This window comes from Lichenostomus cassidix, chromosome 1 (genome assembly GCF_008360975.1).
Source record: "Lichenostomus cassidix isolate B80296 chromosome 1, HeHo_3.0, whole genome shotgun sequence".
In the NCBI taxonomy this organism is placed as follows: Eukaryota; Metazoa; Chordata; class Aves; order Passeriformes; family Meliphagidae; genus Lichenostomus; species Lichenostomus cassidix.
The window spans coordinates 84,130,199-84,151,338 of record NC_139479.1 but is presented as its reverse complement, the minus strand read 5'-3'; the positions used below and the strand labels follow the sequence as shown (position 1 = coordinate 84,151,338).

Below are 21,140 nucleotides of genomic sequence, written 5' to 3'. Positions count from 1 at the left end.
ACACACCTGAGGAATTCATACACTCACAACTCTCAAAGCAGGTGGCTGCTTGAAAAAATCTGGACCCAAAGGAAGACCAGGCAATGAGGGGCAGAATGAAAAATCAAATGCCAGAATGTTCCCTTTCCAGCCAGTGGCCACAGGGATGATGAAGAAGGCAACTGCTTAGCAAACAGCCTTTCTTAAGGGCACTTCTAATTGGAAAGTATGCAGTAGTGTCACCTGAAAGACTGTGGCTTTAGTAAGCAGAGCAACATGTCACCAACAAGGACCAATTATTAATTCTGGAAATTCAAATAAATTTGTTCTCTTATCTCCGTGCCTCTACAGCACACACTAGTCTGTATTTCACAGAGCAAACAATTCTAACAAAATCAGAAGGAAACTTCTGGGTACATACATTCTTTTGTAGGAAAATCACGTTACGAATTTTTTTCTTCTAGTACGTACATTTGTGGAATGGGAAAAAAACCTCATCTATCATGAATTCACATCAAATAGTCTCAGAATTTACTTGCCTCATTGAACATGTGACTGGTAAAACATTTCATTTTATTGTTTCAAATGACAACACTTCCTTTAATATTATATAATGTTAAATACAGTATTGCCTTAAATTTCTCCATATACCATCCCAACACAAACTCTCCATGAGAAACAGATGTAAATTGTTAGTTTTCTCTGAAAATCAATATAAAAATGATATGCATATTAAGGATGGAGAACTTTTCCTAGCAACACTTTTGGTTCCAGTAATAACTAACTCCTAATTTAAAATCAGCAACTGCTTAAGGACACTGCTGAAACAGGACTTGATGGCATGTGCTATCCTGAGGCAGAAGTTTTATGCATACCAGCACAAAAGGTGTATACGCAAAGGCTATATGTTCACACAAGAAAAGCTACTGTCAATTTTATAAGATCTCCATTTATCTTTGCTCATCACTCTCAAATAAATACAGGGGGGAAATCTGCTGACTTTTTATCCTTTTTTAGTCAAAGTACATATTAAAGGAGATAATCAGAAGCAGCTTAGCTAATGGGCATTCTTTCTGAATTCTTCTGTGCTAATAGAGTACAATTGCACAATGAAAATCAACCAGCTAGATTCTGAAGGGAATTACTTTATCAACTGGATTGATAGTATTTATTCGGCATACTAAAATTTTCTTTTCACACTGTCAGGATAAAAGGAAACAGTTCCCATGTCTTCATGCAAAGTTTTTTATTGCACAATTGTAAGATGAAAAGATTGAGGATTCTATTAAAGAAGAGCTAAAGACATCACATGTTATAGTTCAAATGAAGGATATATTTTTTCTGATTATTACTGACATGTTTTATAGATTCTTAGATATTCAAATGAAAACTTTAAGTATTTGATATGCCCCATGATTGTTCATTAATAAAGATTGTACATCAGAGTGAAACAGGGAAGGTGAGAATTTAATATGACAGATGTTGCTATGCAAGAGAGAGCCTAGAGAAAATGAGCACAGTATGTATTCTGTAGAGAGAGAGCAGTGCTTGCTCATGCAAATGAAAATGCTTCTGTGACTGCAAAAGACAGTCTCACAGAAATAATTTTTTCGACACACAATTACAAAGTTTATGTCTTCTCTTGGTGGACAGCTGTATGTATGAGAAGGAGATATCCTAAGAGCTGTTATATCACGTTGCCAGGGGTTGAAGCTAGTCTTGATACAGAAGTCCAAGGAGAGGCTCTCTTCACCAGCCTGAATTCAGTCCCTGAAATCCCTCTCTGTTTCATCAGTTTTACCCTACAGTAGGATTAGGCCCTATGGACTGGATACTTCAGAAAGAAAGTACAATAAAAAAGCCATTTCAGCTTCTAATCAGAAATTGGCTTTTAATCAGAATATCTGACTCCTTAAAATTAACTTCAGGTCTGAATTCTTAATTGGGCTGTCAATTACTCTGCTCTTTCTGCACACTACCTTGAACTTTTTAGTTGCTGTAGCAACTGTTCCTAATTTCTCTGGATATCAAAATGAACTATTTAATTTCAGACCTTGCTGAATCTCTCTGTATTTCTGACAGGACTGTTCCCTGACCAATCAAAACACTTAAGAACACACACAGCTCTGACTTCAACCACAGTCAGTCAGTTACCAAAGTGGTTAAGCTTTGGTAAACATGGTTGGGCTTGAACAGAGGTAAATGCTGTCCTGGAGCACAGCCACAGATGAGAAGAAATGACTGTTCCTGAGAGTTGGCAAGACACTGGTAATGATTCATCCAGATCAGCTCTAAGGATGCTCCTAACACATTCCAGCCTATTTCATTCTGATCCGGAAGACATTAAAATATATTTCAATTCTTTTAAAAATAAATTTCAGTCACATACATTCTGGTTTAGAACAGAATCCCTGCAACACTGCTAGTCCAGAATTAGTTACATAGTTACTTGATGGGGGAGAGCTGCATTTGAAGGCTGGACAGTGTTACTCCTGCACCAAAGATGTCCTGATGTGGTTTTTAGTCAGGACATGGTATTTTCCTCTAAAGCCTACAGATCCCTCAGATCTATACTAAGCACTAACTTGAGGGGTCTTCTAATGACAGAACTAGGCTATTTCCCAGATTTCTCTTTTAACAGAGCAGCAATCAAAACTTCTACTCATGTCACTGTAAACGTGGCTAAAATAAAATCAAGTGCAGGTCTTTCACTTGCACGGCAGTTTTGGATACATCCATTTATTTTCACTTTAACTTTTAAAAGGAAGTGGACACATCAAAGCTAGATGATTCAAAAATGAAACATATGGCAAGTCAGAGGGAAAGAAAAAAAGGATCTGTCATGAAGTATTTTTGAGTACAACAGCAGGGCTGTCTGCAGTTTGCTGTACTGTCTAGTAAGGTTTGCTGAGAATAACCTGCTTAGCTGATTTTTCCTTGTAGCAACTTGACGGCAGCCATCACTTACCAGTAAATACACTGTTTTAAGGAACACACATAATTATGGCCTTTATTTAGACTAATAATGACAGATAAGCTCTTACAGAAAAAAACCCACTACAATTAATTTAAATTAAACATGTAAACACAGGCTGTCAGCCAAAGCCTAGGGAACTCTCTGGAAACTTTTGAGTTCAGTGAGTTGCCAAAACAGTAGCACACATCTTATCTGCCACAGAACTTCTTCCATCAAAATAACTACCAAAAGTAGTCAATTACTTCAATTTTACTGTAATAGTTTAATTTTATTTAGAGAAGCTTGACAAACAAGCAAAGAAAAAAAGCTTTCTGAAAATTTGCATTTCTTATTTCTCCAGCTATATCTGGGGAGGGATAAGATTTGGCAGAGCTTACAAGTACTCTTAGCAGTGGTGCCTCTTAAAAAAAACACACAAAGATGTAAAGCTGCAAGATAAGGTGCTGCTGAATTGAGGATCCATAAGGTGCTTCTAATTTCTGTCAACACTGTACTGCTTTGTGGGGCCTAGGCCTTTTATCTGGCTACTTTTGCAAAGCTATGGCCAAAATCTGCAGTGCCAAAACTCACAGTGTAATAGTTCTCAGTAAATATTCTGGTCCTCAAAACATTTGCGGAGTGGCAACAAGTAGTCAAACGCAAACCTTTTTGTGGTGCTGTAGAGGCAGCTTGATCCAGTGCTCCAAGAATCATTTAATTTTCAAGAGACAATGTTTTCCCATGAAAACAGCCACTTAAGGCAGGGTTTTCATGCTTCTGTAGTCTGTGAGAATGCCTTGAATGTGTGGGGAGGGTTTCACACAGTTTTATTGCATTAGTGGACATCAGAGGGGTATGAAACTTAGAAACATATGGAAACAGGACTGACGACTACTAGTTCTAGACGTGAAAGACTGGAAAAGCACCTGCTGATGGCAGCACTGAGGGTAATGGAACATGAGATTGGACGGCTGGAGTTAAGAGGCAGACAGAAGACTCACAACATGGACACACACCAACCATACCTTCACTGGCTCCTTTGCCTTTCCTGTCAGGTAACTCTAACCCTGTGCCCCCCGAAGGATATAAGGAGACGTCCGTTGGCACTGGCCAACTGCTGGCTGTGTCTTCCGTGATCTCATACATCTGCCCTTCCATCGGCTGCAGGTGCCAGTTTAGGCCAAACAGGTGCATGGCTGTGGTGAGCAATGAGAAAAGTCATCTTTTTCTGTTTGGGAGAGTTTCAGAACTACAGGGGCACTTTCTAAACCCTCGCTCCAGTGCCTTATTAGTTGTCATTGCTTTAGGACAAGAATGGGATTAATGCAATTAGACAGCCCCTGCTGCTTCTACCATACCAGCTCTCTAGGTCTTTCCACCCACTTAAACTCAATTTAGATCACCTGTACCAATCCACTCCTGACGCATGGTCTGCATGACAGGATAACCAGGCACAGTGTTTCAAAAAGCTCCCCAGGCTGGGGTGACAATGCGGTGAACACAGAAATACAAGGAGTATTATTTCTCAGCATACCAATAAATCCCAGGGAACTGCACTTCGTTTAGCCATATTCACAGTGTATTGTATAGGTTCTTTTTTTTTACCCACCAATTGTACACAGAAGCCCTTATAGACATCTCTGACAGTTTTTCCTGATTAAGACCAAGTGAAAACTGAGGCAATTTAAGATCCATCTTGCACACATGCCTTTGTGCTCTGTGTCACAAATGTGAGCAATGATGGCTGAGCATTCCTTCGTACAAACTGGCTTCTTCTATATAGATCAAAGACAAATCCTTGAGAATTGAAAACAAGCAGCATCATTTAGATTTGTGTGATATCAGGGCAAAGCTCTCTGTAGGTTTCTGGGCCATGCAAAGTCATCCAGTGCACACGTGAATCTATTTCAAGGCATTACATAAAGACAAGTGAAGATAAGGAACACGACAGACTACTTAAAAAGCAAACACGTGTATGAGGAGTATGGAAATCATATGCTTATACAACTAATACTTGCCCCTTGCAAATATAAAGCAAAATAATGTGGATTGTGGCTTCCCATATCAGTTCTTCCATCCCAAACATAAACATTTCATACTCAATCAGTATCCAGCTTAGCTTCAGGCTCTACACAGCTAAATGATCTGATATTTGCTACATTTGAAATGACATTTCTTTTTTAAGGGAAAGCCTTGATATTTTACACTGTAATTTCCCCAAGAAACTTTACAATGGCACTAACATCACAGCCATTTAGTATAAACAAACCCAGTAAAGAAACAGAGCATTTCCATGACCTGTAATTCTCTTTTTATTCACAAAGATATACCTGAGATTGGCAACCACTCTTAGGGACAAGTGGTTAGTTTATTTAAACCTGTGCATCAGAAACAGTCTTTTCAAGAACACTGAAAAGTAATTTGAGTAGCTCTCTGAAGACAGCATGTTTAGGCAATTTAGCAAAATATGTGATTTTTTCCACTTCAGTCTCAATTAGGTCACCTATCATTTACTAACATAAACAAGATTGTCTTTGCACAACTACATCACAAAACATGAGAGCAAAATTCTTTCTATACCATGTAAATGGGGACTGTGTTTGTTAACAGTCTTATCCATTAAAGAAGAAAATATGCTCCTTAAACTCCCACACAGCAAGGAAAGTCTCCTGAGGACCTGCTCAACACTCGTTTTTATACAGGTACATATACCAAGAAGGAATGTTACCAACACTACTGGTAATTTAACCAGGGTACTTTAGGCAGAGGGAGAAGTATTTTCATCTGAAAGAGGTATATTTACTCATCAGAGAAACTGTGCAAGGGAAGAGAGGAAATCAGATGAACAAGGAATTTGCATCAAGCATTTGGCATTGCTATGCTTGCATAATATCTCTGTGTTTATACAGTCCTCCTCATCAGAATGTCTCAGCACTTCATAGCTATTAACCTCATAAAACCTCATCAGGTAGGAATCTGCTTTTTTCTACCACACAGAAAGGGAAAGGAGCACTACAGCAGATTAAAGGACTAACTCCATTCACTTGTTTGGCCATTAAAATGTAATTGTGTGTTAATTCACTTAACTTACTCTATGCTTACAGGGTAACAAGCTCTAAGAGGCATTTCATGCAGCTCTCTGCCAGTAGCCTTGTTCTAAGCTCAGTACTGGATCCTATCTGGTAATTCCATCCAGGCTGGACCTCTCCAAGGACCAGAGCATTACCCAGGGGCTGCAGAGCTGTTACAGAGCTCAAGGGCTTTGATGCTCTGAGCATGCAAGTTCCCACGTTTAACATGGCATGTTTGTAGTTCCAAGCAGAATGAAAACTCCTCTTCACTCCTCCAAACTTGGGCAATCCTAGACAGCAGTCAGGCCTAAGTTCTGGTGACCCTAAGTGCTTAACCCCAGCTCCATCTATCAGACGTCTTCAGGTTACAATGACCTGCATGAGCTTACACTGGACATTCCTGGTTTAGAGAGGAACTGAGCCAGTGGTTTGCTTTCTCCACAACACCATTTCACTTGCTCTGTCCTTTGGACATCACAGCCTAACTTCCACACAGACTTTTATAAACACATTGCAAGGTCATTGTTTGCCCAGAAGGACATTGCTGCTTCTCCTCTCCTTAGGATGAATTTGTTACTGTAGATCATTATTTACTGCAAGCAAATGAAGGTGAAAAACTCAACATTGTTCTGGATGTGATGGGAAAACTATGGACGTTTATTCTAGGCAGTAAATTCATTTAAAGTACCTTAGAGGAAATGTCTTAAGAAGTGATCATCTTGCTTCAGTGTAATGACAGAACTGGCAGCCTGGAAGTGCTACAGCTTTTTTGCATATTATCCGTCCACTTGAGCAAATGAATCAACCATTTCATGTCATCATTCAATTCTCAATGTTTGAAAAGTGTCTTGCAATGTCCCAAAACAGAAAACATGACACAATTATTTCTGACATAGATAATGTGCTTTCACACAAAGCTAAAAGGCTTGTGTTAATATATTAACTTTTGTCGTCCTTGGTTAATAGATTTTGTCTAAACCAAAAAGCTTCATGCGTACATTGATCCCATCATCACATGAAGCACAGAATGATTTGGGCTGTAAGGGACCTTAAAGATCTTCTGCTTTCAACCCCCCTGCCATGGACAGGGATGCCTTCCACTAGACCAGGTTGCTCCAAGCCCCATCCAACCTGGGCTTGAACACTGCCAGGGCTGGGGAATCCACAGCTTCTCTGGGCAACCTGTGCTCGTGCCTCATCAGCCTAAAAATAAAACTTATGATAATAAAAATTACATTATAGCTAATCTAAATCTATTCTCTTTTCATTTAACACCATTACGCCTTGTCCTGTCACTATAGACTCCCTTAAAAAGTCTCTCTACATCCTTTTGATAAGCCTCTTTCTGAAGTATTGAAAGGCTGCAAGAAGGTTTCCAATGATAAGCCATGAGAATGAGATCTATGCACACCATGCATACAAAAGTGCAGAACTCTGAAAAACAGAATTATTTGAATAGCATCTTGATTAGCAAGTGGCTTTAAAAAATTCAGGAAACAGAGTGTAAAAGCTCAGAGCTAGTGCTCTATTCAGGATTTCTGATTTGATGTTTCTAAGCACAAAATAAAAGCCTATAAATATTCCCACTCATATTGCAAACAGATATAATGCAATTTATGCTACAGGTAGGCAATAACCCCGAAAGTCAACCTGAAACAAGAACAAAAAGAATGATTTACTTTGGAAACACACCCTGGTAGCAGGTATGTTATGAGGACATCACGTGATTAAGTGATTTCATTACTATCTTCCAAACACCAGTAGTATCTGATTGGCAAGCTGGTGGCAGATTCATTTCTCCTCTTGCTCCCTCTAAATGCCACACTGGTGCTAAAAAGTAAGTAGTAACAGCAGTGGATGTTTGGGGTCTTTACATCTCAACGGGATGTGTAAAGCTGTTCTTGCACACAGTTTTGTTTAAAAATTTTAGGAATGGCAAAAATCAACCTTGTTCTGTGCCAAGTTGATGGAAAGTTCTTTCTCACAGGAAAAAAAAAACAACAAAGAACCACAATCAGGGAAAAGCCCTGGAACCACAGATGGGAGGCACAATCATAACTTTTGAAGTGTTAATGTTCCTAAAAGCAAAGTAAGCTGTAAAAATAGTTTGAGATTCTTGGTGTTCTTAGTCTCTGGGTCAATGGAATCCACTGTGGACATTTTCTCTGGCTTTTTTTTTTTTTCACCCCCTGCTCAGCTAGATTTGTCATTGACACAGAGTAAATGCCTTCCTAAAAGCCCCCATGTCCTTCTCCCTCTCCCTCTCCAACATGGTGCCCAATAGATTTTCAGATACTGAAGGCTCCCCGCGTATTAAAAGAGCACTCTGCAATTAACAATCATTAAATTGTACACTTTTCTAAAATACCATGTAGCTTTCACTGCCTTGAAAACGCCATGACAGGCTCTTTGCAGAAACTTTGGTTATATTTCCCATGGAGAATAAAACTCCTTTGTCTGCCTTCTCTTGGAATGAAAACAATACTTATGGGGAACCCTGCATGCTCTCTGGGCTGTTTCAGTACCAACAACTTAGATGATATAAAGGCATCTGGGGCCTCTGGCCCACTACACTCATGTTTTGACTTTAAAGCTTTGACTTGCACAACCTTTCCACTGTAGCTAAGTGCTAGCAAAATGTGCCCTGAAACTTGCTGAATGAGTAACAGAATTTTCTGTGGCAGAGTAAATCACTTTATCCTCAGACTTAAGCCACCTGTGCCTGCCTTACTGGTGGAAAAAAAATGGCCATCAAACTCCAGTCCCTTCAGGGTTTGATTACCTTGCTGAGCTTAGCATTTCAAACTTGCCAGTGTGATATGGCTGTTCATTTGCTGGACTCAGATTCACTTTAGCAAAGAAAATTTGCAAACAGTTTAGCATCAGCTGATTTATTTAATCAAGCAAATAAATCAAAGTTCATATTGGTGGAACCAAGTATTCAGGATCATGATTCTTTTAATTTTAACACATTATCTCTTCCTACATTGCATTATTCCTACTCCATAGCTACTTGTGGACACCATAATCAGCATCAGCAGACGCTGTTAAGCCAAATAAAGAGGGACATTCTTCCCAAGTTTCTTTTGAAGAAACTGAGGCTTTTGAGTATCTTTGTATTATTGCCACTTGCTTATGAGACAGCAAAACACTAAAGTCAAAACAACTTACTCAGCAGAACAGTGAACAAAGGAAGTGGTACAGCACTTAGAATGAAAAAGGACAAACAAAGATAATAATTCACATGGTCAACAAAATGGACATCTCTTAGGACAGGTTGATGGAGCGAAGGAGTTAGCAGAGAGAGGCAGATGATTGTGATAGATCACAGTGAGAAGAAAAGACAAGACATGCTTACTGAAGCATATGAGACCCCCAGAAACCACGCCAGTCAGCAAAAAATTGAAAAACAAACTGCTGGCCCTTTATTAGCTTGTTGCTTTGCCCAAAGCAGCAAGCTAAGTGTAATAAATAACCAAACCAATCAATTACGATGTTTGGAATTAAGGCTGCAGCTGAAGCCACCAGCTGCTTCCATAGTGTTTGTTAAAAGCATTCTCACAGCAGCTCACAGGCTCTGCTGTTCCTTCTCCCCTGCCCTCTCAGGGCTAAGTTCTGCAGGTACCACAGATGGCCTGGTGATTCCTTGCCCAGGCAAAGCTCCTACAGAAACTAAGGAATGAATAAAATAACAACTGTTTTCCAGCTAACAACTGATCTTGCCCCGAACAATGAAAAAATAATTTTTTAGAATAGAAGCTTAACAAACACATTAATGATCTCCACCTGAGGCTGGACTTACAGCAAGAGCAGGGGGTAAAGGGCATGCAGGCAAGACAGAAACTCTTTTGGGTTTCTCATTTGAAAAACCTAGCCAGTTGTTTCGCACTAAGCATAGTACAGGGCTGGAATCCATATTTATGTAGGGATGTCAGTACATTTGCTTAAATTACACAGGGGAGGGCACAAGCTTTGGAAAAGCCAAGCTTCTCTGCACAGCCACTCCACCCTCCCCAGCTGGGCTGCACTGGCACTGGGCTCTATCTGGAGAAGTTTGGCTGCACTATGTTGGTTTCTATAAGCACCTTGCTGCACTGCTGACAGCTAAGCCAAAGCCAACACAAGACAAAAAGCCACTCCTTGGAGGGAGAGGGGTTTTCCAAAGCCTCCCGGTGCAGTATGGGGAAAAGGCGAAAATGGAAAAACAGCATGTGAGAAGGAACAGATGAGAAGAACTGATGCCAGAAGGGACAAGAATAAAAATGAGAAAGGGGAGGAAGGTTACAAAAATACAGAATGAGAGAAACTGAGGAAAAAAAAGGTTAGGATAGAGCAAAGAAAAGCTAAACAAAAAGAGTAAAAGGGATTTCGAACAGGAAAAACAGCTGAAGCTTAGTCACTGGTTGAGAAGACATTTTTATAGCTTGTTTCTTTGCTCCCCCTCTTTGTGTAGAAACAAGTGGAAGATACATGGTGGTTACATATTCCTCTTTAACCTTCATGTTTAGTCAGCCTTACAATAATATGCTCTCTAAAATGATACCTGAGCTTTGCTTTTTTTTCCTAATTGAGAAAAAGCTGAATCTCACCACTGAATTACTCAAGGTTAATTTTGACTTAAGTATGTATTGCTTTCACTTCTGTCTCTGGAAGAAACTTGACTGTAATTATCTGGATAACTGTCTCTACACTGAAATCATACCATTTCTGTACAAGTGGCAGAATTGACTGTTGCAGAATTAACCATATTTTTGTGACATTCAATGTTATGAAAAGGAGCCTTTCAGCATGAAATAATCACTGGTTTGTCAATCTACAATAAATCAAGGGAGAGGCATACACGATTAAGGAGAATGGAAACAGTAAAACAAACATGAAAAAGAATAAATCAAACTGTTTTTCTCTTACACTGCTGTTCTGTTTCATTGCTGGCCAAGGCTTCTGTGTACCAGCATGGCAGAACACACGAGAGTCAAAGGCTGAAGTGGCTCTATGGCCCTGCTGGTGTAGGAAGAGGGCAAAAAGCTGGATGCAGTAAATGCTATCTGCTCTCCTTGTTTGTATGGTCAAGTCCTGGACCAGACAGATCCAAGGTGTTGCTCATCTAAGAGCATGGGGACCCTCTGAATGTTGTAGTGATTTAATACCCAAAGAACAGGTTCACAGGTCTGGAACTGAGATCCAGTATCCTGACTGAAGATCCCAGTGGTTTGTAATATCATGAATTCACATCATTTATACATACATACCCAGGTCACTCAGTCAGTCACCATGGGGCAAGGAGAGAGGGATTCCTGCAAGGCCACTTCTTGCATGGACTTTGGCAGTTATCTTGTGACCAAAAAATCTACAGCACTCTGTGTCACTCCTAGTGTCTGAAATTATTTCCTACACATAAATGCTTTCCTTCTGTGGCTTAAAACTCTCACTCAGGAAATGGAAAACCTGACTTCATAAATCATCTTTTCCCAAATGAATATGAATTTGCACACCAGGACAGGACTGCAGTCATATGGGAACAGAGAATCCTGCACACCAGGCTCTCCACAACCCACATGGATTAGAGCTGCTGTGCAGTTAGAAATGTAAAATTAACAGGTCACAAAGGAATGAGGCCCAAAAGGCAGCTTGATTACATGTTGTTTAAGTGAAGGCTCTCAGCCTGTGGCTGGGAGGTCCCATGGCTCTGCTTCTTGCCTGTTGATTTATTTGACACAAGACAATAGTTAAGAAAAATAAAGAAGGCACCAGGAGGGACATTTAGGGTAATGCTCACTATTGTAAATTCCCCATTTGCCTCCCTTCCTAACTACTCAATGATCCACCTTCAATGAGAGAAAAGGGTTTTCGAGCCTCCTTCACATGCTGGGGTTGAAGATACTTTGCTGGGCTGGGATGCAATTACTTCATCTAAGAACTGGACAATCTGTATCCACCCATCTCAGAGTTAAGGGATCAGGAGGAAGGACTTTGATGGTACAACAGAGAGATATCTGCATTGTGTTTGTTTGTGGGACTCTTTTTAGCACCTCAAATGTCCTAAAGTATGATGCAGGTGCTTTCACAGCCAGCTCAGTACAGACACATTCTATGGGATACATCCAGCAATTCCTGGGACCCTACCTGCTGCCTGACTATTGCTTCACATTCAAACTATGCAAGTACTAGAGCAGTTCTTTTGGAGACAATTCACATCTTCTCCTTCTCTCAATCAAAATCACCACATGCAAAGGAGGAATACAAATGACAGAGAGCTTCCTACCTCTTAAAATTTTGCCACCAAGGTGGGAACTGCCTCTTGAGAAAATAAAGAACTGTGCTAATTACCTGAAATCCTGCCTGCAAACGCATTTTATTTGCTTTGATTTGACACTAACTAGTTATTCTTTGACCCCTCCTGACTGAAGAAGAGCTGTATCAATGATTTCCAAGATAGAAGCAGATGGTCTACCAAATAGCATTAACTTCTTCTTAGGAAAGCACTCTATATTTCAATTTAGCTCCCAATTGTTCTTAATAAGGAAGAAGAAAGGCCTCCAGCTGAAGCACCACATTTCTTTGAAACCTTCAAGGAAGTGACTAGAAAGGCATGTTATAAAATGAAGCAGTTAAACTCAGTGTTTGTTCAATGCAAAGAGTCAGCACTTCCTATTCAATGCCTTCCTAATTACCCCTGAGGATCAAAGTCTTTCAAATGATTGCCTGTCCATTCAAACCATTAATAGATGATCATTGGCCCCTCCAGTGCTACAGTAGCTTGTAATTTCTTGCAGGAAAGGGACAATGCAATTTTAAATAGGTGTATTTAAATATTTTTATGCATATTCAAAGGATTTTTTTAAGTCTTAGCCTATAGAAAAAAATAGACATAAAAGTGGCATGGCTTATCAGAGGAGCTGTCTTATTTAAATACCTTTGGTAATTTCCTTTACCATCTACACCAATTTCAAATAGAATAGGAAGTTGAAAGATGGACCTCAGCAGCACTTGGCTGCTACTAGGCAGCCCACTGCACCAAAGAAACTTATTTCAGCCCTCACAGATCTGGTAAAATTGGTGTTACACGTGCCCAGGCCTTTCTCAGTAAAATAATATTTTCTCTTCTAGATACCCTTTCTGGCAGAGACTATATTACTATAAATATTACTGAGATATTTCTTCAAGATCAAAGTCAATTATAAGATGGTCCCACTATACCTCTAAATGGAGTTTTAATTTGTGTTTATAATGTTAGAAAAAATGGTTTTCCCACTGGGGTACTCACTTCAATTAGAGAAATGAGGACAGGCAGCTCTACCAGAGGGCCTCTTACTCTGCTTTGCATTTACTAAAATTCTGGGCTAGCCTGTTGTGGACAGCATGATTTTACAAATGCCCTTTTATTACACACATATAAACTGTGAGGCACTAACTAGAAATGGTATAATTTACATACGTAAATCAACAAGCTCTCACATGCTTCCTTCCTTGTTATCCCAACTAGGTAACTGTCAGAAAAGCTGCCTTCCAAAAATAGGTTGCCTGAAGTCTAAAAAAACACAGTTTGCTGCGCAAAAGTCACAAAATATATCTCTCTTCCTCTAACACTGCAGCACAACAGAGGTGGAATCAGAGTTTAAATACAATATCCCAGTTTAAGCATCAAGATCTAAATATTGCTGTAGAATTTGATGTGTGAGCTCATCTGTCCTTCTGAACACGAACATGATTTTATTACAGTAACACAAATAAATGTCTTTGAGAGCACTGCTTGTATTTTAATCCTAAAATCAGCTGAAAACTGCATTAGTGTTATTAGTCACTATCGACATTCTCAAAGCACCAGAGCCCCAGTTGGGCTGTGCTAGTTGATACAAGAAAAATTAACAAAATGACAATCTCCGAATCCCTTGATGTCCAAAGCACAGGTTTAACTTCAGCTTTACTTAGCCTGAGTAAATCTAGTGACTTCAAGAGGATGATGGAGGTGTTTCAAGTTCAGTACAAATTTACACATTTTGTAGATCTGGGCCAGAGTGCTCATCAGCATTGTCAAAACTGAGTTCGAATGCAGAATCCTATCAGCCTCGAAACTGTTGGAAGAGATATGAAAAAAATTGAACTGCACATATATTCAGAAGCATCTTTTTGTTTTAGCTGCTTTGGATGACAAAAGCACAGGTATGCTTAAAGCAGGCTAAGAATGTTTTAATTTATCTTCTAATTTTTCTTTACATATACTAGAAAAACAAACATTGTTTAAATTTGGAGAGGGGAGAAAAAAAATCCCTTTTTTCTTCCTGTACAAAAACCTGGCAAATGGATACAAATGCAAAGTCGGAGAAAGCTGATAAAGTGGGTAACACAGCACAATTAACAACACTTTTTTTTTTTTCTGTCCAGAGACTATGAGCAAAATCCAGCACAGTACTTATAAATCTAGGTGAATGGTTCAGAACAGTGTGAAAAGTTCCCTCAATAACAAAACTCAACACAACCTGATGATTTGTTCCCTTGGACTTAGAACTAAATCCAGCACATAGATTAAGGCAAGTGCTAGCAAGTGCAACCCACAGTGTTCTCCTAGAAAGACTCACAGCCATCTTTATATTTAATTTTACCTAAAAAAAGCATTTGCTAAAACCATTGAAGTTTGCCTAGTCAACCACTCAAAAATGAGCAAAGAAGAGAATTAAGATTGCTTGTGTGATTTTACATCAGCCCCTGTATGCATATGTACTCTGTAATATCCTTTAATTCCCTCATCACAGGCTATTTTATTCCACTGGCCCAATGCTGAGCAGAACAATTGCACAGAAATTGCCACTCAACCCTGCCAACTCCAGCACTGTAAAATGTTCAATTGCTTTCTAGGGATGCCATATGTGCAGTCTGGTTGGTAGCAGTAGGAGGGGGTTGGAAAGGGAAAGAATACACTCAGCACAGACAATTTTGCTACTGCCCTCTAACTAGGTCCCTACTGAGCATGTGTGAACTCAGATTTTCTAGTTTTCTGGTAGCCAGTTCTGGGTGGGTCAGGGATGTGATAAATTAAATATCATTGCTTGTTCTCCCTAATAAAAAAAATTGTCACAGTTCTCCATTAGCTCAGTACTTCTGCAATATAAATAGAAAACAACAGTAGATCCAATAGCTGAATTTTGCCCAAATGAGTGACCACATCAGCAGGCGGATCCAGATGCCTACTCTCACAAGTCTAGTTAGGGCATAGAATCACAGAATCATTAAGTTGGAAATGACCTCTAAGACCACCAAGTCCAACCACTAACTCAGCACTGACATATACACCACTAAACCATGTGTCCATCTGCCACATCCACACACACTTCCAAGCATGGTGATTTCACCATGGGCAGCCTGTTCCAATGCTTGGCAACCCTCTCAATGAAGAAACCTTTCCTAATGTTCAATCTAAACCTCCCCTGGTGCAACTTAAGGTCATTTCCTCCAGTCTTGCCACTGGCTGCCTGGGACAAGAGAGGCTGACCCCCACCTGGCTACAGCCTCCTTTCAGGGAGTTGTGAAGAGCGATAAGGTCCTCCCTGAGCCTCTTTTTCTCCAGGCTAAACATCCCCAGCTCCCTCAGCTGCTCATCATCAGACTTGTGCTTCAGACCCTTTATCAGCTCTGTTATTTTTCTCTGGAGACCCTCCAGCACCTCAATGTCCTTCTTGCAGTGAGAGGCCCAAATATTCCCTTGTGATAACTTGGGCCATGATGATTTTGTTTCATGATTAAACACAAATGTATCAAAGTGTTTGCTCAGGACACAACACACTGCATTGCCCCTCCATCCCCAAAGACTAAGTTGATAGTAGTGCATTAAACAGTACCAAGCAGTGTAACTTGATGGCATGTAACATTTATTTGTTAGAAGAAACCCTACCGTGATGTTGGCTCTGGTCAGCCACTACCTGTTGCATTCCTGTGCACTGTTCAATTAGCAAGGACCAGAGATCATTCTCAATAGATAGTTTGGGTCTGAATACCGTAAGAGTTTAAAAGTAGAGGAATGTAACCATTCTGGACCAGCTAGGTTACCAGACTGGTCCCATGTGCACGTTCCACAACATGGAATAGCCCATGATGCAGTCGGACTGGAGAAGGTATAGTAAAATAAATGAATAGTTACTAACCACCAGGATTAATGCTGTTTACAATATCATTATCCTTAGACTGAAGGATTTTTTTTTAACCAAAAGCCTCAGGAAAATCTTTGGATGCTTGATTTCATTGTTAATTTCTGCCACAATTAAAAGAGATTCCGCTTCATTGATAGTCCAATTAGATTTTCTTTTGAAATACTTAGGGTAAGCATAGCCATCACTGCTGCTAACTGCCTGGTTCTGCTTTGCTTTTTAAAGAGTCTCTTAGCACAACAAAGTGATGCTGCAGTTGTACTAGGCAAGCAAGGTGGGATGCTGCTGCTGTATCACATGCTACCATATTTGAAAACAACCAATATATGCTGTTCTCACCATCTTTCTAGGCAAAAGCTTCTGACTGCACTAGGGACAGGCTTGGAAGTTAAGGAATGATAAATCAAATAGAGAGTAAGATAGGAATAGCTGGTGATGGTGGGAGAGTTTATAGGTTTGCACTGAAACACAAAGGTTCAACAACCCCTATCAATAGAGCACCAGATCCCACTAGCTCAAAGGCAAGTATGTAAGTGGTCCTTTCGGAGCTTTTAAGTTTCAGCACAAACAGTGGTTTGAAAACTTGACAAACAGGGAAAGAGTGGATTGGACTTTTTCTTCATTACTTTACAGGTCATCTTAGGATGTTACCTGGGCAGTATACTTAACAGCAACACTTCACCCTATAAAGATGTCTATCTACTACATAGCTCAACTTTAACGACAGGTAAATATCTCAGAGAATGCATCGCTGCACACATTCAACACAAATGTATGACCTGGCTGCAAAGGAGGCTTTGAAACCATCTTCTAATTTGTGCTAGAAAAGGATGGGAGAGGAACACTAAACTATAAACGAGGAGCATTTTTCACTGTCAGTGACATCCCTAATTGACATTACTCTATGACGACTTACCCACAAAAAAGTATGGTATTTAAAAACATTGGAAAAAAGCCCATTACAGGAAACAATTCTTTCTGTCTCCACTTAACTGCAATTAAATTATGTTATTTCACACTAATTAGTATGAAATAAAAACATGGACTCTAGGAGAACTCCTTCCCTGAGATATATAAAGATCTGTAAAACTGGTTCTTTTTCAGCATCTGTGTGCAAAGGTCAATCTAAGTCATGAAATAAAGATTACAGCAGCACATTTGTGCCACTGTCATAAAGACAAGGCCAGCACTACTGGAGTCAGCCTGCTGTTATTTTCTTTTCTGGGGGCTTACAGCGACTATAAAACCTCACTAAAAGCAACTGATGAAAGTGTATGGGCTGAGAACCCATATCTTACCATTTAATAAAACCAGATGGAATTACATTAATCTCTCCTTGTATTAAAGATTCTTAATTTTACAGAAGGATCAGGCATCTAAAGGGCCAACTGATGTGTGGTTTCATGGCATACTGATGCAGACTCCCAGATCAGATGGAGCCCTCTGGATACACAGCTGCAACCTGCTTTCTACTGGTTAAATAATCAGTTATATTGGTGGTCTACTTCTGAATGGAAGTCATTCTTCCAATGATTCCACAATGATGAAAGAGGATCAGACTTCGACAAAAGGACCTCCTCAATCAGTGTCAAAATAAAACAATAAGCAGAAATAGAAAAAGTAATATATAAAAGCCCAGAACAATAGGGAAACAGAGAGTAATCTATATAAATCTAAAGCCTTGCAGAGAGGCAAAAAGAAGCTGAGGACATGAAGAAAAAAATACATGGATTGAAAAAAACCCCAAAGAACAACAGAACATTTTGTTTTAAGTGTACATTTCTGTTAAGTGTACTGAAACCTAGCAAAATAACCAGCAATATTGATGGAGATAGGGAAATTGTTAATAATGTAGTAAAGACTAAAGTGTTCAGCAAGAATTTTTGCTCTAGTTAAAAAAAAAAACCTACAATAATGCAATTATTTCACAGGAAATATGGGTTTTTTCAGTCCATTAATATTATAATATTATAATTATATTGAACTACATCTATTCATGGACAAACATTTTTAAATCTACAGGCTCATTTAACTTGTAGCCAGTAAAGAAGAAGGAAGAATCTAACTCACTAATACTGAACCAGCTAGCAAGGAATTAAAATAGGGTTAATGCCACACAAATATTTAAGAAGGGAAAAGGATAGGATGCAAGTCACTTCGTTTATGTAGTCTGACATCTATTACAGACAAAATAATGGAAAATGTAACACAGAATTGAACTGATAAAGAATAAAGAAAGTGAAGGTATGCTATTTCAAGCCAACCATATTGCTTTTCTGAAAAACAGATCATAAGAAACAGTTACTCATTCTTTGACAGGATTACAATTTAGTAAGACATTTGATTTAATTTTATATGATTAAAGAAACAAGCATTTTCCAATGCTAAAGAGCTGTGTATACAAATATATATATAAAACCTGAAAGACGTTAAAATTACCATTGCTGATGAATAACCATAATTTGTTACAATTTCTTGTGAAGTTCAACAACTGATAGCTGGCCTGAAATTATTCAACAGTTATATCAGTGTCATGTAAGTAAATATAAAATCATAGATCACTAAACACGTAGATGACTCAAACACTTCAAGTGAGAAATACAGTGATAAGGACAGAACAGAAAAAAAGAAGAGCAGGACAGTAACTAAATTTGAATGATTCAAATAAAAAGTGTCAATGGCTAGCCTATACACTTTGGATAATGGATTGCAAATTGTGTCCATGAAATGCGACACTGGCAACTGGAAAGCAGAGAGTGCAAATGACTTAAGGAGTAAGCACAAGAATATGCTGTATAACAATATCCTAATGTAACTTTTATAGACCAGAAAGACCTAAAGAGATCCTTACACAGGAAAGCTTGGAAAAAGCCAACTGAAGTAGGCATGTGAGTTACCTATGTAAAAAGTAGAGTAAGCAGCTGGAGTTTGCTTGGCTTTAATGTCCAAAGAGGTCAGCCTATATGATGGGATAGTATTTGTGGATTTTTAACATTGAAAATTGAGGAAAGCATTTTAAATGAAAATCATGGGAATCCTCAGGCTTCTTCCTGCCTCCACTGAACACTGAATTGGCTGACAAAAGATGTACACTTGACCAGGATATTTATCCCTGTAGACTCCAAAGAAGTAATAACCACTTCTCAAAGCAGAAATTTTACTGTTAAGTTCAGAACATATTGTCATCACATGGAATACCTACATTTTAGTACTTCTCAGTTTCCACAGACTGGGCAAAATTATGAGGTTTGCAGTATCTTCTGCCCTACTTTTCCAAAAATATTTTCTTCCAGCAGTGTCTCTCCTTCATTCCAAAAAGGGAAACAAAGTTGGTGAAGGGTCTGGAGGACAAGTCCTGTGAGGAGTGGCTGAGGGAGCTGGGGGTGTTCATCTTGGAGGAAAGGAGACTCAGATGGGGACCTTACTGCTCTTTACAACCACCTGAAAGGAGGCTGTAGCTAGGCGGGGGTTGGTCTCTTTGCCCAGGCAACAAGTGACAGAACAAGAGGACAGAGTCTCAAGCTGTGCCAGGGGAGGTTCAGGTTAGATAAAAGCAAGAATTTCTTCATGGGAAGTGTTGTTAAGCATTGGAATAGACTGCCCAGGGAGGTGGTGGAGTCACCATGTCTGGAGGTGCTCAAGAAAGAACCTGGCATGGCACTTTATGCTACAGTTTATTTGACATTGTCATGCTCCATCAAAGGTTGGATGCAATGATCTTAGAGGTCTTTTCCAACCTAAGTGATTCTGTGATTCTTTCAAAAGCATATCCATCACGGTGTTATTTCCCTAATCGCAACACTTTTAATGTCAGGTTACAGGTCTTATTTAGATTTAAACAGTGAATGTTCTTTAATGGAGTTTCTATGGCAAGTTTTTTAACACCCACCTGAATGAATCGATCTTCACAATAATAACTTTAAAGTGGCATCTTGTACCTTTATCACCTTTATTTTAAAGCTGTGGATAAATCACTTGTGCTTCCTCTGCTCTAAATTATAAAGCTAAGAGCAGCTGCTATCCAAACACACACTGGAAAATTCAAAACAAAAAAAAAGATGCACACAATCACCTAATAACACAAAGAGCTCTTGCTGACTTTGCAGGTGATAGAAAATAAAAGATCTAAGTTATAATTCATACAACCATGCACTAAAAGCTGCAGCAAAAGACAACAAAACAGGGAGAAATGTAAGACTGAATGTAACCCACTGTGGATTTAATTTACATAGAATACTAGACTTCTTTGGGTTGGAAGGGACCCTTAAAAAAAGGTCATCTAGCTCCAACCACCCTGTCATGGGCAGGGACACCTTCCACTAGACCAGGCTGCTCAAAGCCCCATCCAACCTGACCTTGATCTCTTCCAGGGATGGGGCAGCCACAACTTCTCTGGCAAACTGTGCCAGTGCCTCACCAGTCTCACAGTGAAGAATTTCTTCCCAGTATCTATCTAAGCCTACTCCCTTTCAGCTTAAGGCCATTGATTTAATTTTGTGTCTTATTTCTCTGATAATTACTCTCCATGTGTGAATGGATGTGGAGAGGGAGGTAGGGCTGAAACATTTGAGTCACTTTTTCATTGTGGATCTGGCCAGGGAAAGTTTCTTTTGCCAGATTCCTGGAGGCAGCTTTCCTGAGCTCACTGCTACTCACCAGCCTCTTGTAAACTTTACACACAGCAGCTGCCCTCACTGGTTCTCTAACACAGTGAAGTGTGACTGAGGTGAACACAGAATTCTGTGATCTTCCCATCTCTCTGCTACAGAACAAAAAAGGCAAAAAGATTTCTGCAACTCCGTGCACTTTTGAGTAGTCAGACTGAAGTTCAAGTTGATGGCATTGCTCCATGAGGTTGAAACAATTTTCATGCCTTAGCCTTCCTGAGAAAATTTACAGGGGCAAAATCTGGGGCTCAACAACACAAAAGATCATTCAAAACTGGACTGAAGGGTTTATATTCTGTCTTTAGTCAGGTCAATCTCCAGAACCAGG

At 39.5% G+C, this 21,140-nt stretch overlaps 1 protein-coding gene across 4 annotated transcripts in view; it reads right to left on the bottom strand.

Annotated features, from left to right (window-relative positions):
* The window catches only part of TENM4 (teneurin transmembrane protein 4), a 917,609-nt gene that overhangs the window by 179,569 nt on the left and 716,900 nt on the right, over window positions 1-21,140 (bottom strand). For all 4 annotated transcript variants that reach the window (XM_085066138.1, XM_085066148.1, XM_085066158.1 and 1 more), the window contains one exon: window positions 3,961-4,131. In XM_085066138.1, the coding sequence (XP_084922264.1) occupies window positions 3,961-4,131 (171 nt within the window). The remainder of the gene's footprint in view (window positions 1-3,960; window positions 4,132-21,140) is intronic.